Here is a 16,257-nt window from a genome sequence, read left to right on the forward strand (position 1 = left end):
CCAGCTGTAGGGTAGTTTCTGTCCGTTGTCTGACAGACTGTCTGTGGCATAGCACCTGTCGCAGGAGGAGGCCATCAAAAAGACGCGACTGCCAGTTGACCCTGGCACCTGGAGGCTCCCCGCCCGCTCCCCTAGCCTTGGATTCTGTATTCTGCTTGCTTTCCCTGCTCCCAGCAGCTGCTCCAAGGATCCAGTCTTGAAACACAAATACAGTGTTGAGGCTCCCGGGACCGTGTATGTGACTGAAGCCAGTTAAGGTCTCTATATAAACTTCTAAGATTCTGGCAGGTAGGTGTGGAGTCCTACTGGTTTTGTGGCCGCCCGAGACAAGCCTTGTAAGTAAGTTCCCTTGCGTATTAAAACTGCCACCTACCACTCTGGAGTGGCTGCCTCTTTCTTCGGCTGCTCCCTGCCCTCTGCATATGTGGAGGCATGTTTCAGATTTCACCCAAGAAGCTCCCGAGGAGGTGGCAACCGAATTATCTGTATACACGCACTTCAGGGAGTTTTTGCAAAATTACAAACTTGCACAGGAACCAGGTTTCTTAGGAGAACAGTAGAGTGTCAAGTAATCTTTAATAAAACAGTGATTTTCATTTGTGACTACCAATTTAGCAATCTGTAACAACTCATTTAGTGGGTTACTGGTAAGCAATGCTTTTTGGCCCCCAAATTGACATGAAAATCTACAAAACTGTGCACTGTTTACTAATGGGAACTAAAGAAAGGGCTTTCATTTTTGGATCAGCTCATGACCCATGAGAAGGCAATGCGTTAACAGCCTCTGTGTCTCCTAACCGAGGCTAACTTCTCTGCTGCTCATAGGTATTACAAGAAGGCAGGAGGAAGAGGATACCCAATTTTCTGGTTGATGCAGATTCCATCTCTGAGTTTAGAGATAAAAGATGAGTGATTCGGGCTTCCCTGGTGGCGCAGTGGTTGAGAGTCCACCTGCCGATGCAGGGGACACAGGTTCGTGCCCCGGTCCGGGAAGATCCCACATGCCGCGGAGCGGCTGGGCCCGTGAGCCATGGCCGCTGAGCCTGCGCGTCCGGAGCCTGTGCTCCGCAACGGGAGAGGCCACAACAGTGAGAGGCCTGCGTACCGCAAAAAAAAAAAAAAAAGATGAGTGATTCATAAAATATCTACCTACCATTTTTATTTTCCAGGAGGTCTCCGTTTCATGTGCCAAAGAATAAGGTTTTTTTTTTTTAAATCTTGAACTGTCTTCTTTCAGTGATTAGCAATTCCACCTAAATAGTATCTTCAGTGTTGTTTTCAGCTTCGTTAGTTTTCATCTTCTTTTGGCCTTTGAAAGTATTTTTAGGGTCTTCAAAAGTTACTTTGAATAGAGGACGCATAGTTTTCTTAACAACACTTTGCTACTATGTGAATTTTATAGCCTCATGGGTTGACTACAACAGATTCAAGCTCTAAATGGCTTTCAAATAGGTTTTAGCACACAAATATACATTAATGTATAAATAAAGAATAGAATTCTTTTTCCATCAATGCTCTTGATTTGTGCTACGGATATATTCTTTAAGAGCAGTATGTAAACTATAAATCAAATTGTATGTTCCTATTAAACAATGGTTCTAGTAAGGGATTAGGAGATTTTCACATCACCTGGGATACTCTTAAAAAACTGCCGACTTTAATGACAGTTTCAATTAGTTGAAAAGGGGCTCAGAGAACTCCTGGTAAGCATGCCCCTTCCTCTTGTCAACTTCCCGCCTCACAAATAAAAAATGGCCAGAGACTTGCTGCACTGGAGGTGATGAGGACGATTATCCCCGTGAGGATCAATCGCCTCAGGCCGATGTTCTCGTTGATGTCAGTCTTCACATTCTCTAACTGAAGTCTGGCCGTCTTCAGAGGACAAAGCCTTTCAAGGTGGCTGTTTCCGATCTCACACCCGAGGTAGGCATTCCTCTGCTCCTCATTTGTAGACATCCAGATTAAACTTCCCTCAAATCTCAATTCCAAGCATCCCATATCCTGACCACCACTTCCTATCTTTCCAGCTCATTCCCTCTGGTATCCATACCCTAACAGCTCTCTGACCTCAACAGGACCTCCAAACTACTAAGCCCATGACCTTTTTCTATCCATCACTCAGTATGTGCCCCTTTCACTTAAATGACACAGTATCTTCCTTGTATACATCCTCAGTTCCCTTGCTCTTCTGTTCCAACTTAAATCCAACTTTCCACCAGGTGGTGAATGTGGCTAGAAGGAAGAGGCATGCTAACTGGGTTCACTTGAAGTTCATGGCTCACATCGAAAGAAGGGCCCTCGGTGCTGCTTGACCTCTCACTCTCCTAGGTGACTATTTCTTGGAATCTCACACTCTTTCCCCTTTCGCAGCTGATAACTCCAATCGCTTCTTTTATAGGGAAAGTCAGAGTGATCAGAAGCTAACTTCCACATTCACTCACTGCAAAGGTCCCCCCTGGGACTGTTTCTTCCAGACAGCCACATGGCTTTAGGGCTCTGCTCAACTGTCACCTTTTCAGAAGGGCCTTCCCTAGTTACTATCAAAAACAGCATTCTTTTTTTTTTTTTTTAAGACAATCATGTTTAATTACCTCACAACTGAAGCTGCCTTTGGGGCCAAGGGACAGGAAGGAGGCTGTGAACCCAACACTCGAGCTGCACTCTAATCCTAGGTTTATTCAACACAATTCTTTTCTCTACACAACAAGGTACAAACACAATATTATCTAAAATGCTACAAAGTTACAAAACTCCAAACAGAAAATGTATAGTACTGACTGTACATTAAAAGTCAAAAAAACAATGTACACGTTGCCAAGGTAACCTGCACGACCACCATGTATACCAACACAACGCGGCGGGGGGCGGGGGGGTTCTGTGATGACCCGACAGAGTCGACTCTCAACTTACCAGTTTCAGAGAGAAAGGGAGACATGGGTGTGTGTGTGTGTGTGTGTGTGTGTGTGTGTACGACATGAGTACACGTGAAAAGAACCGTTTTGGGTATTTGGCCCTAGAGGTCAGAAAAGGACTCATGCAGGGGAGCACGGCCAGGCTAACAAGGACGGCAGCTGCGTAAAAGCACACCTTTCCCGTGGGACCCTGCAGGCCAACAGGTTAGGGCACGAGCAGGCCACCAGGTGGGACCCAGGTCATCTGTGGAATAGGAAAACATGCTCCCAGGGTGGGGCTGTACCACCTCCTGGAGCCCCCTGCTCATCCCTGCGGGCTCTGCCACTAAACTGCCTGTCAGGAACTAGAAATGCGGAAGCTTTCTAGCCAGAAGACTGGAGGGCATCTTTATAAGCACGCCCCCAAACCAACAACGCTCCTGAAGCCGGAACTCTGCCGCCAGGGGAAACGTGGCAATTACTGCCTTCACCTTCGAGGCCTGCCCGGGTAAGGGATTTCTTTCCTACCGATCCTCCTTCGTCGAGAAAAGTGACAAAAGTGAGTTGGCGGGAATACAAGTCACAGGGCAGAGCTTCGGTGGCTCTGCGCATCGGGAGGAGTTGAAGCTGGAGCAGCTCCTGGGGCTGCGGCGGCCGGGGGACCTGCGCCGAGGGGGACGCGACCTTCTCCTCCTCTGTGGGGGGGGGGGGGGGGCCTGCGCCACATGGGTGGCGGTGGCGGCACTCTCCTTCCTGGGAGGGCTGAATCGCCTGGGGGGTGGCCGAGGCCAGGGGGCCAGCACAGCGGTGGCAGTGATCTGCTGGCCATCGATGTGTCCTCCATCCGCGTGCCTCAGCGCCTTCTCGGCTTCATCTGGATTCTCACACTCCGCATATGCGTAGCCTGTAGACAGATGGGGGTGCATCCTTTCTACAGGCACGTCAATCATTTTAATTTTCCCGTAGGTGGAGAGTATCTCCATGTGATCCTCGGTCACATTCCTGGTGAGCCTTCCAACGTGCACTTTGGCGGGTTTAGGGGAAGGGCTCCGCCGTTTCCTTTCCTTTTCGTCTCTTTTGGGTGGTTTGGATTTGGAGCGGGAACGCCGCCTGCTGTCATGCCTGCGCCGAGAAGGGCTCGGAGAGCCAGGGGAGCTGCTGGAACTTCCGGAGCGGCTCGAGGCTGAAGAGGAGCTGCAGCCGCAGCGGGAGCCCGTGCTAAAACCAGCATTCTGGATTCCTTATCTGGCTTTCTTTTTCTCCGTTACATTCACCACACCCGACATATAAACGTACTGTCTTTCCCCCAGTCCTCCACAAGCTCACTCTGCAGTGTAAGCTCTGTGAAAGCAGGGATTTTATGTGTTTTGGGCCTAGAACAGTATCTAGCAAGGATTAGTACTTAAAAATACCTATTAACTGAGGAACAAACTATCCAAAGACAAAACATTTCATCTTTCTTAAAGCAGAAACACGATACTTTGCATTGTAAAATTACAGTACTCGGTTGCCCTTGGAGTACTGCAGTCGATCCTCGCGTCCCACAAGAGTCCCCTCCCGGATGCAGCACGGTGTGGGGACGGCTGGGAGAAGGTGGTGGGTGTGCAGAGCATCTGACGTCTACTATTGGCTCGGCCGCTAATTAGTAACGTCATCCGGGGTGAGTCATTTAACCTCTCATTTCTAGCAGGGAATGCGAGAGAGTACTTTTATTTTTATCCAAAGAAAAGAGGTCCACCAAACACAAACCGGCAGAAATCACTCACCACGCAAATCGAGAGCCTTTTTCCTTCCAAAGTTTATCAATGGGACTTTTACAGTGTTTATAATAAAATTTTATTTACAAGCTAATGGATCATGAACAGTTTTTATAGTAAATAAGCTGTTAGTAAATGAGTTTTTTTTTCCCATCAGAATAAAAGCACTCTCAAAGTTCAAGATGGTAATCTTAAAGTCAATTCAACAGGATAGTCACAACATTATAAAAATTTTCTTGCTATGTGTGTGCAGGAAAAAATGCCTAATTTAACCAAGAAACAAATTAAGGTTATGATTAGTCAATAATCATATGTGTTTTGAAAGCAGTGTTGTTTTAGAATACAAACAGAATAAGTACTTGATAATGTCCACAAATTAATGAAAACATATTCACATATATTACCTAGTGAAATGTGGTATCACTGCGTTTCCCCAAGCAGTAAATTCAATACATCCTATAAGTAAAAATACCACCAACACTCCCCGACCACAAACACACAAACACCAAGCCATATTGTCAAGCAAAATATTTTTAATTAGTAGGCTGATCATAAATAAATCCACATAAAAGATTTAACAGAATTACAAAGAGTTTTGTGTTTCTTTTGTGGACTCAATTCGTAATATGCGTTAGTCAACCTCATTCTCTAACTGCCACCAAAAGAGTTGTCATCCAACAATGCAGCACAGTTTAAGCAATTCATATTCTGTAGTTACATTTTTACATTTTCTTTACAAATGTAACATTTATGTACATTATATATATATTGTTTTCTATAGTTCATGTACTGAAACTCTATTGTTTTTACAGGGAAAATACTGAATTCATTTAATGAATATGAATCATTCCTTGTTAAAAAGTAATTCATATAAACAAATAACACGGTACCACTGCCTTTTGGCATCTCTTGTCAGAGTTCAAGTCCAGAAATGTTATATTAATTATAAGAAAAGGGAATTTATCTAATATTACATTATGACATATCATCCCACATAACTACGTAAGTTTGCCGGCTTGCAATGAACAGAGCACTGTACTGCTGCACTACTGGAAATGTGTGGAAACCAATTCAAAATATACTTCGCGAAACAGCATCATCCTTACCATTAGTTTAGGATGAAGAAAATCTGTCAAGTTATTTCTTCGTCTTTACCTTTTGCCAAAGCCTCAGACCAGGTGCTATGCTACACATTGTCTCTTGTAACAACAAATGCCTACATTTCAACTTTCCTATGTGCTTCTCTGACAGATTACACTTTACCTAGGTTATAGACCATTTTCTTCTTATTCAATTTTATTCCACTTCACTTACAAATCTGCTGCTGAACGTGAAGCAAAAATTCATAGTAAGAGAATGCGGCTTCTGTCCGGTCTTCAATCAAATGTTGAAAAAATTCTGTTTTGGCAGGACTCTCATCTCTGAAGAAGAAAAAGGGGTTTTTATCTATAATGCATACTATTAAAAAGAATACGTATACATCAAAAAAATTACTAATTCATAGGAACTTGAAAATGAATAGGGGATGTTAATCAAGTAATAGCATTCTACCACTAGAATGTATTTTGATATTATTATTTAAAATTTGCTTTTGAAGACAAACAATTTCACAAAGACTGGACAGGATAAGACAATTTCATAATTAAGTTACAGAAGTACTTACTTTACCACGTGAAGAATTGGGTTTAATGGTCTGTTGTCTCTAAGCCAGGTTATAAAGGATCTAGCTCTTTCTGATGAAAGGGTGTCTAGCTCTGGAAGATGTGTCTGGTAAAAAATGTAATTAGGAGATTATTTCCTTTCTCAGAGACTTAGGCAGTGTTAGGACTCAATCATGACTGCCACTATCACCAACCAACTGCCAGCACTCGATCCCCAGCCCAAACAGCAGCAACCAAACACATGCAATTTACACTGTCGATACATCTGGTTATGTTTTTCTAAGTCATCGATACACTTAATGATAAGTATGTGACTGACATTTTACCTGAATGTTATACTTTTTTCCAGACAAGTCAATAAAACATACACAATGATTAGTATTTCACGTATATTGTGTTACACTTTGTATGTTTCTTCTAAAGGAAGTATTCAAGAGAAGGGGGCTATCACTAAGCTCCAATTTCACTTATAAACAACTATACATTATACCCTGTTCTAATAATAGGCATTCTTAGGGAATTTTATGTTTTCTTTAGTCCTTAAAACTTAAGGGCAAGGAATTTTAAAGAATAGTGTGAATGTGTAAATATATTTAAACACTACATGCAAGACTATTTTAGATACCTAAAAAGTCTATTCTTTGCGCATTATTCTCTCTTCAGGTTGTATTCTTTTTAACAGATGCATAGATATTATTTATTTAATGCTACAAGTATATGTGTACATATAAATACTTCCATGAATATACCTATAGGATATATTCTTAGGAGTAAATAATTTACTGTTTTATACACTGTGTGATTTTAATTTGAACAGATATTGTCAAATGACCCTCCAAAAGACTGTGTAAATGTAGAGTCCAATCAATAGTATTTGACAGGCCGGTTGACCTATTCCCTCTGCATTACTGCCTGTTATCAAATTTAAAAAAATTTTACCAGCTGGCAAAAATCTGATAAATGAAAGAAATGCTACGCTGTTATTTTGTTTTCTTAATTACAAATGAAGTTGAACACTGTTTCATATGGCCACTACTATATCTTCTGCCCATGAAGTACCTGTTCAAATCATTCCTCATTTTTCTTTTCTTATTTGAGGGAGTGCGGGTGTCCTTTTCTTAAAAATTTGTAAGAGAACTTCTTATCCCAGAGAAATAAGCCCCTTTCCAGTCATATGAGTTACCGATAATCTTCTGATTTGGTTGTCTTTTGGCTTTATTTTACCAGATAGAAATGTTTTATTTTTATGCTCTCAGATTCTTTAACCTTTTCTACCACTGACTTACAAAGGCCTTACCCATTTTAATATAATAAATATTATTTTTCTAATATTCCATTTTTTCAGTGATTTGAAATGCAATCTTTACCGCATTCTATTTTTCATGAATTAGATCCATTTCTGTACTCTGTTCTGTTCCACTGATATGTTTATGGTGCCAGTATCACAGTGCATAGATACAGCTATAAAATAAAGTTTACTATTTTATTTAGCAGGACCTGTTTTTCACATGATTTCCCCGTTGCTGATAGTATTCTCTCTTTTCAAACTTTTCCTTATTATCCTCATTTGTTGAGTCTTAGAAATGAACTCTGGGATTAATGTGTCAAATTAAAAAAAATAAATCAAACAGCAAATCTGGTAAGAATCACATTGACTTTATATTCATTTAGGAGAAAGGATATATTTACAATAAGGTAGGCCTTTTCCATTAAGTATAGAGAACTGCTTTCAGAATCATATTTCTTTGGTATTAACACACATACAGTAAAGGCCTACTGAAGAAATTATGTTTATTACCAGCAAAATAATTTCAATTAGAGAAGTTAAAGCTGTTGGAAAACAGTCTGGCAGTTGCTCAAAAAGTTAAACTTAGAGTTTACCATATGACCCGGCAATTCCACTCCTAGTTACATACCCAAGAAAGCTTGAAAACAGATGTTCACACAAACACTTCTACATGAACTGTTCATGGCAGCACTATTCACAACAGCCCCAGAGTAGAAATAACCCAAATGCCCATGAACAGATTACTGGATAAACAGAATGTGGTATATTCATACAATGGACTATTATTTAGTCATAAAAAAGAATGAACTACTGATACATACTACAACATGGATGAACCTTGAAAACACTGTGAGAAGTAAAAGAAGTCAAACACAAAAGGCTGCATATTGTGTGATTCCATATACTGTATATGAATTGTCCAGAACAGGCAAATCCGTAGAGATAGAAAGTAAACTAGTGGTTGCCAAGGGAAAATAGAAAGGAAGAACTGGGATTAGGAACCAACATGGTGGAGTAGAAGGATGTGCTCTCACTCCTTCTTGCGAGAACACCAGAATCACAACTAGCTGCTGCACAATCATCAACAGGCAGACACTGGAACTCACCAAAAAAGATACCCCACATCCAAAGACAAAGGAGAAGCCACAATGAGATGGTAGGAGGGGCGCAATCGCAGTAAAATCAAATCCCATAACTGCTGGGTGGGTGACTCACAGACTGGAGAACACTTATACCACAGAAGTCCACCCACTGGAGTGAAGGCTCTGAGCCCCAAGTCAGGCTTTCCAACCTGGGGGTCTGGCAATGGGAGGAGAAATTCCTGGAGAATCAGACTTTGAAGTCTAGTGGGATTCAATTGCAGGACTTCAACAGGACTGGGGGAAACAGACACCACTCTTGGAGAGCACACACAAAGTACTGTGCGCATCAGGACCCAGGGGAACGAGCAGTGACTCCAGAGGAAACTGAACCAGACCTACCTGCTAGTATTGGAAGGTCTCCTGAAGAGGCGGGTGGTGGCTGTGGCTCACCGTGGGGACAAGGACACTGGTAGCAGAAGTTCTGGAAAGTACTCCTTGGTGTGAGCCCTCCCAGAGTCTGCCATTAGCTTCAGCAAAGAGCCCAGGTAGGCTCCAGTGTTGGGTTGCCTTAGGTCAAACAACCAACAGAGAGGGAACCCAGCCCCACCCATCAGCAGTCAAGCGGATTAAAGTTTTACTGAGCTCTGCCCACCAGAGCAACAGCCAGCTCTACCCACCACCAGACCCTCCCATCAGGAAACTTGCACAAGCCTCTTAGATAGCCTCATCCACCAGAGGGCAGAGAGCAGAAGCAAGAAGAACAACAATTTTGCAGCCTGTGGAAGGAAAACCACATTCACAGAAAGAAAGACAAGATGAAAAGGCAGAGGGCTATGTGCCAGATGAAGGAACAAGAAAAAACCCCAGAAAAACAACTAAATGAAGTGGAGATAGGCAACCTTCCAGAAAAAGAATTCAGAATAATGATAGTGAAGATGATCCAGGACCTCGGAAAAAGAATGGAGGCAAAGATCGAGAAGATGCAACAAATGTTTAACAAAGACCTAGCAGAATTAAAGAACAAACAAACAGAGTTGAACAATACAATAACTGAAATGAAAACTACACTAGAAGAAATCAATAGCAGAATAACTGAGGCAGAAGAATGGATAAGTGACCTGGAAGACAGAATGGTGGAATTCACTGCTGCAGAACAGAATAAGAAAAAAGAAATGAAAACAGCCTAAGAGACTTCTGGGACAACATTAAATGTACCAACATTCGCATTATAGGGGTCCCAGAAGGAGAAGAGACAGAGAAAGGATCCAAGAAAATATTTGAAGAGATTATAATCGAAAACTTCACTAACATGGGAAAGGAAACAGCCACCCAAGTCCAGGAAGTGCAGAGCGTCCCATACAGGATAAACCCAAGGAGAAGCACACCGAGACACATAGTAATCAACTTGGCAAAAATTAAAGACACAGAAAAATTATTGAAAGCAGCAAGGGAAAAACGACAAATAACATACAAGGGAAATCCCATAAGGTTAACAGCCGATTTCTCAGCACAAACTCTACAAGCAAGAATGAAGTGGCATGATATACTTAAAGTGATGCAAAGGAAGAAACTACAACCAAGATTACTCTACCCGGCAAGGATCTCATTCAGATTCAATGGAGAAATCAAAAGCTTTACAGACAAGCAAAAGCTAAGAGAATTCAACACCACCAAACCAAGCTCTACAACAAAAGCTAAAGGAACTTCTCTAAGTGGGAAACACAAGAGAAGAAAAGGACCTACAAAAACAAACCCAAAACAATTAAGAAAATGGTCATAGGAACATACATATCGATAATTACCTTAAACATGAATGGATTAAATGCTCCAACCAAAAGACACAGGCTTGCTGAATGGATACAAAAATAAGACCCATATATATGCTGTCTACAAGAGATCCACTTCAGATCTAGGGACACATACAGACTGAAAGTGAGGGGATGGAAAAAGATATTCCATGCAAATGGAAATCAAAAGAAAGCTGGAGTAACTATACTCATATCAGATAAAATAGACTTTAAAATAAAGAATGTTACAAGAGACAAGGAAGGACACTACATAATGATCAAGGGATCAATCCAAGAAGAAGAGACAACAATTATAAATATACATGCACCCAACAAAGGAGCACCTCAATACATAAGGCAACTGCTAACAGCTATAAAAGAGGAAATCAACAGTAACACAATAATAGTGGGAGACATTAACACCTCACTTACACCAAATGACAGATCATCCAAAATGAAAATAATTAAGGAAACAGAAGCTTTAAATGACACAGCAGACCAGATAGATTTAATTGATATTTATAGGACATTCCATCCAAAAAGAGCAGATTAAACTTTCTTCTCAAGTGTGCATGGAACATTCTCCAGGATAGATCACATCTTGGGTTACACATCAAGCCACAGTAAATTTAAGAAAACTGAAATCATATCAAGCATCTTTTCTGAACACAACGCTATGAGACTAGAAGTGAATTACAGGGAAAAAAACGTAAAAAACCAAACACATGGCGGCTAAACAATACGTTACTAAATAACCAGGAGATCACTGAAGAAATCAAAGAGGAAATCAAAAAATACCTAGAGACAAATGACAATGAAAACATGACGATCCAAAACCTTTGGGATGCAGCAAAAGCAGTTCTAAGAGGGAAGTTTATAGCTATACGAGCCTACCTCACGAAACAAGAAAAATGTCAAATAAACAATCTAACCTTACACCTAAAGGAACTAGAGAAAGAAGAACAAACAAAACCCGAAGTTAGCAGAAGGAAAGAAATCATAAATATCAGAGCAGGAATAAATGAAATAGAAACAAAGAAAACTATAGCAAAGATCAATAAAACTAAAAGCTGGTTCTTTGAGAAGATAAACAAAATTGATAAACCATTAGCCAGATTCATCAAGAAAAAGAGGGAGAGGACTCAAATCAATAAAATTAGAAATGAAAAAGGAGAAGTTACAACAGACACCGCAGAAATACAAAGCATCCTAAGAGACTACTACAAGCAGCTCTATGCCAATAAAATGGACAACCTGGAAGAAATGGACAAATTCTTAGAAAGGTATAACCTTCCAAGAATGAACCAGGAAGAAATAGAAAATATGAACACACCAATCACAAGTAATGAAATTGAAACTGTGATTAAGAATCTTCTAACAAACAGAAGTCCAGGACCAGATGGCTTCACAGGTGAATTCTATCAAACATTTAGAGAAGAGCTAACACCTATCCTTCTCAAACTCTTCCAAAAAATTCCATAGGAAGGAAGACTCCCAAACTCATTCTATGAGGCCACCATCACCCTGATACCAAAAGTAGACAAAGATACTACAAAATAAGAAAATTACAGGCCAATATCACTGATGATTATAGATGCAAAAATCCTAGACAAAATACTAGCAAACAAAATCCAACAACACATTAAAAGGACCATACACCATGATCAAGTGGGATTTATTCCAGGGATGCAAGGATTCTTCTATACACATAAATCAATCAATGTGATACACCATATTAACAAATTGAAGAATAAAAACCATATGATCATCTCAACATATGCAGGAAAAGCTTTCGATACAATTCAACACCCATTTATGATAAAAACTCTTCAGAAAGTGGGCAGAGAGGGAACCTACCTCAACATAATAAAGTCCATATTAAAGTCCAGACAAACCCACAGCAAACATCATTCTCAATGGTGAAAAACTGAAAGCATTTCCTCTAAGATCAGGAACAAGACAAGGATGTCCACTCTCACTACTAGTATTCAATATAGTTTTGGAAGTCCTAGCCACTGTGATCAGAGAAGAAAAAGAAATAAAAGGAATACAAATTGGAAAAGAAGAAGTAAAACTGTCACTGTTTGCAGATGACATGATACTATACATAGAGAATCCTAAAGATGCCACCAGAAAACTACTAGAGCTAATCAATGAATTTGGTAAAGTTGCAGGATACAAGATTAATGCACAGAAATCTCTTGCATTCCTATACACTAATGATGAAAAATCTGAAAGAGAAATTAAGGAAACACTCCCATTTACCACTGCAACAAAAAGAATAAAATATCTAGGAATAAAACTACCTAGCGAGACAAAAGACCTGTACGCAGAAAACTATAAGACACTGATGAAAGAAATTAAAGATGATACGAACAGATGGAGAGATATACCATGTTCTTGGATTGGAAGAATCAATATTGTGAAAATGACTGTACTACCCAAAGCAATCTACAGAATCTAAGCAATCCCTATCAAAGTACCAGTGGTATTTTATATGGGACTGGAACAAAAAATCTTAAAATTTGGATGGAGACACAAAAGACCCTGAAGAGCCAAAGCAGTCTTGAGGGAAAAAAATGGAGCTGGAGGAATCAGACTCCCTGACTTCAGACTATACTACAAAGCTACAGTAATCAAGACAATATGGTACTGGCACAAAAAAAGAAACACAGATCAATGGAACAAGATAGAAAGCCCAGAGAGAAACCCACGCTCCTATGGACAACTAATCTATGACACGGAGGCAAGGACATACAATGGAGAAAAGACAGTCTCTTCAATTAGTGGTGCTGGGAAAACTGAACAGCTACATGTAAAAGAATGAAATTAGAACACTCCCTAACACCATACACAAAAATAAACTCAAAATGGATTAGAGACTTAAATGTAAGACTGGACACTATAAAACTCTTAGTGGAAAACATAGGAAGACACTCTTTGGCATAAATCACTGCAAGATCTTTTTTGATCCACCTCCTAGAGTAATGGAAATAAAAACAAAAATAAACAAATGGGACCTAATGAAACTTAAAAGCTTTTGCACAGCAAAGGAAACCATAAACAAGGTGAAAAGACTACCCTCAGAATAGGAGAAAATATTTGCAAGTGAATCAACAGACAAAGGATTAATCCCCAAAATATATAAACAGCTCATGTAGCTCAATATTAAAAAAACAAACAACCTAATCCAAAAATGGGCAGAAGACCTAAATAGACATTTCTCCAAAGAAGACATAGAGATGGCCAAGAAGCACGTGAAATGCTGCTCAAGATCACTAATTATTAGAGAAATGCAAATCAAAACTACAATGAGGTATCACCTCACACCAGTTAGAATGGGCACCTTCAGAAAATCTACAAACAACAAATGCTGGAGAGGGTGTGGAGAAAAGGGAACCCTCTTGCACTGTTGGTGGGAATGTAAATTGATACAGCCAGTCTGGAGAACAGTATGGAGGTTCCTTAAAAAACTAAAAATATAATTACCATATGCTTCAGCAATCCCACTACTGGGCATATACCCAGAGAAAACCATAATTCAAAAAGACACATGCACCCCAATGTTCACTGCAGCACTATTTACAATAGCCAGATTATGGAAGAAACCTAAATTCCCATTGACAGACGAATGGATAAAGATGTGGTACATATATACCATGGAATATTAGTCATAAGAAGGAACGAAATTGGGTCATTTGTAGAGACGTGGATAGATCTAGAGACCGTCATACAGAGTGAAGTAAGTCAGAAAGAGAAAAACAAATATTGTATATTAACGCATGTAGGTGGAATCTAGAAAAATGGTACAGCTGAACCGGTTTGCAGGGCAGAAGTTGAGACACGGATGTAGAGAATAATCGTATGGACACCAAGCAGGGAAGCGGCGGGGGGATGGTGGTGGTGGTGGGATGAATTGGGCGATTGGGATTGACATTTATACACTGATGTGTATAAAACTGATGACTAATAAGAACCTGCTGTATAAAAAAATAAATAAAATAAAATTCAAAAATAAAAAAAAAAGAAAGGAATAACTGGGGGATATAGGTTTCTTTTTGAGGTGAATGCTCTGAAATTAGATACTGGAAGTGGTTGTAAACATTGTGAATATACTAAAAACTAATGCACTGTACACTTTAAAATGGTTAAAATGTGACTCATGGGAATTTTATCTCACAAAATAAATTTTAAACAAGTACACAAAATCCACTGACCATTTTCTGTGGTATTGATGCAAAATTCGGATACCCGAGCACATCCTCTATAAAGTTACTGTCACAGCTTTTTCCAACCCAAATGTAAAAAACCTAAAAATAACAACAAAATTATTAAAACTCCCTAAGCAGAAACCCAATATAGCTACTTTTCTCAAAATTATCAAGCATAAAAGAGGCAAAGTATACTAACTCAAATCAAGTACGAACAAACATGAAAGTAAAAAAGGAAAACTGTAACTGGCACATTTGGAATCTACATTCAGGAATCTAGAGTGGTTCATATCTTCTCTGCTTAAATGTCAAGGCTTCTCATAAAATATATTTTACTGCTTTCCTTACCTTTTTCCCAACACGAATGTAATGCTTCAACCAGGATAACTGACTTTCTCTATTTCCTACCCACTAGTTCCATCATTTCAATTACTGTCTCTGTACTTCAACTAATGCCTCCCACCCCTACCCTATTCCTGCCCCACCCCATACTGTGGCTATCAGAATCCCTTTCCTGCTCACAAGGAATCATTTATGAAGCCATCTTGCCCATTCTGACACCCTTCACCATCACCCTGTCCAATGATCTCTCCTGAACTCCTAATTATTAATGGCATTTCAGACAATGGATCAAGTTAAACTAGATAAATTCTTGAGGTCCCTTTGAATTTTATGATTCTTGATGGTAAAATAGTTGAAGACAGGAATTTATCTCTTTACTCCTCTTAAATAAATTGACCACCTGTGCCAGTTACCAATTTACTGCCTTTGAGTTCCTAATCCACCTTTCATTGCCTGATCTGTGATAACAGAGCTGGACCCTGTAAGTGTTTCTCCTTTTGCCAGCTGGAAGTGTTAAGCTTTTGTCAGTAGTGGGTGCTTACAGAGCCACAGTCCATAAGGAAAGCACCGTCTCGTGTCAGTTTCTCTGCAGACAATTTTTGAAGAGGTGGCTGAGGTACCACCCTGTCATTAACGTGTATTGCACCCTGAAAAGAAAAAGATGGAATGTGAATGTACTTACATTACTATTATTACAGGCTGGAAGCTAATTGCCACTAGCTCTTTATGAAATACTGAAAAATGATACTTGAGAATTTTGTAGGATGCAAAAAATTACAGTTGACCTTTGAACAACATGGGTTTGAACTACATGGGTCCACCTATATGCAGTTCTTTTCAATAAGTAAATAAATACTACAGTACTACATGATCTGCAGTTGGTTGAATACAGAACAGAGGACACAGAGGACTGACTATAAAGTTAAACACAGATTTTCAATTGCACAGGGGTTGGTGCCCCTAACCGCCTCGCTGTTCAAGGGCCAACTATATTGATAATACATTACCACCTTGGCTGTAGAATCAAGGTGCTCAGATGTATTTAAATTAAAAGACTCTTGAATGTATTCAAATTTAAAAGATAAAAACATGAATATGTAAAATGACCTGTCCATTTCCTTCCCTTCTGGGATCAGGATATGTTAAAAGTATGACTACTAAATCTGCTGCAAAGGACTTTTTTACATTCCTCTAGTAACAAAATACAGAGATGACTCCAAATAGCAGAATTTTAACAC

The 16,257-nt window shown here is 39.8% G+C and overlaps 1 protein-coding gene and 1 pseudogene across 4 annotated transcripts in view; both read right to left on the reverse strand.

The window, feature by feature from the left end:
- Positions 1–3,415: 3,415 nt before the first annotated feature.
- On the reverse strand, positions 3,416–4,546 carry LOC137222982 (RNA-binding protein with serine-rich domain 1-like; annotated as a pseudogene).
- Positions 4,547–5,163: 617 nt separating this feature from the next.
- SEC24B (SEC24 homolog B, COPII coat complex component) overlaps positions 5,164–16,257 on the reverse strand; it is a 93,635-nt gene continuing 82,541 nt past the window's right edge. For all 4 annotated transcript variants that reach the window (XM_067735360.1, XM_067735359.1, XM_067735358.1 and 1 more), the window contains 4 exons: positions 15,562–15,666; positions 14,684–14,776; positions 6,312–6,415; positions 5,164–6,069 (listed from right to left, as the gene is read on the reverse strand). In XM_067735360.1, coding sequence (XP_067591461.1) covers positions 5,955–6,069; positions 6,312–6,415; positions 14,684–14,776; positions 15,562–15,666 — 417 coding nt within the window. In that variant the 3' untranslated portion in view covers positions 5,164–5,954. The remainder of the gene's footprint in view (positions 6,070–6,311; positions 6,416–14,683; positions 14,777–15,561; positions 15,667–16,257) is intronic.

Source organism: Pseudorca crassidens, chromosome 4 (genome assembly GCF_039906515.1).
Source record: "Pseudorca crassidens isolate mPseCra1 chromosome 4, mPseCra1.hap1, whole genome shotgun sequence".
In the NCBI taxonomy this organism is placed as follows: domain Eukaryota; kingdom Metazoa; phylum Chordata; class Mammalia; order Artiodactyla; family Delphinidae; genus Pseudorca; species Pseudorca crassidens.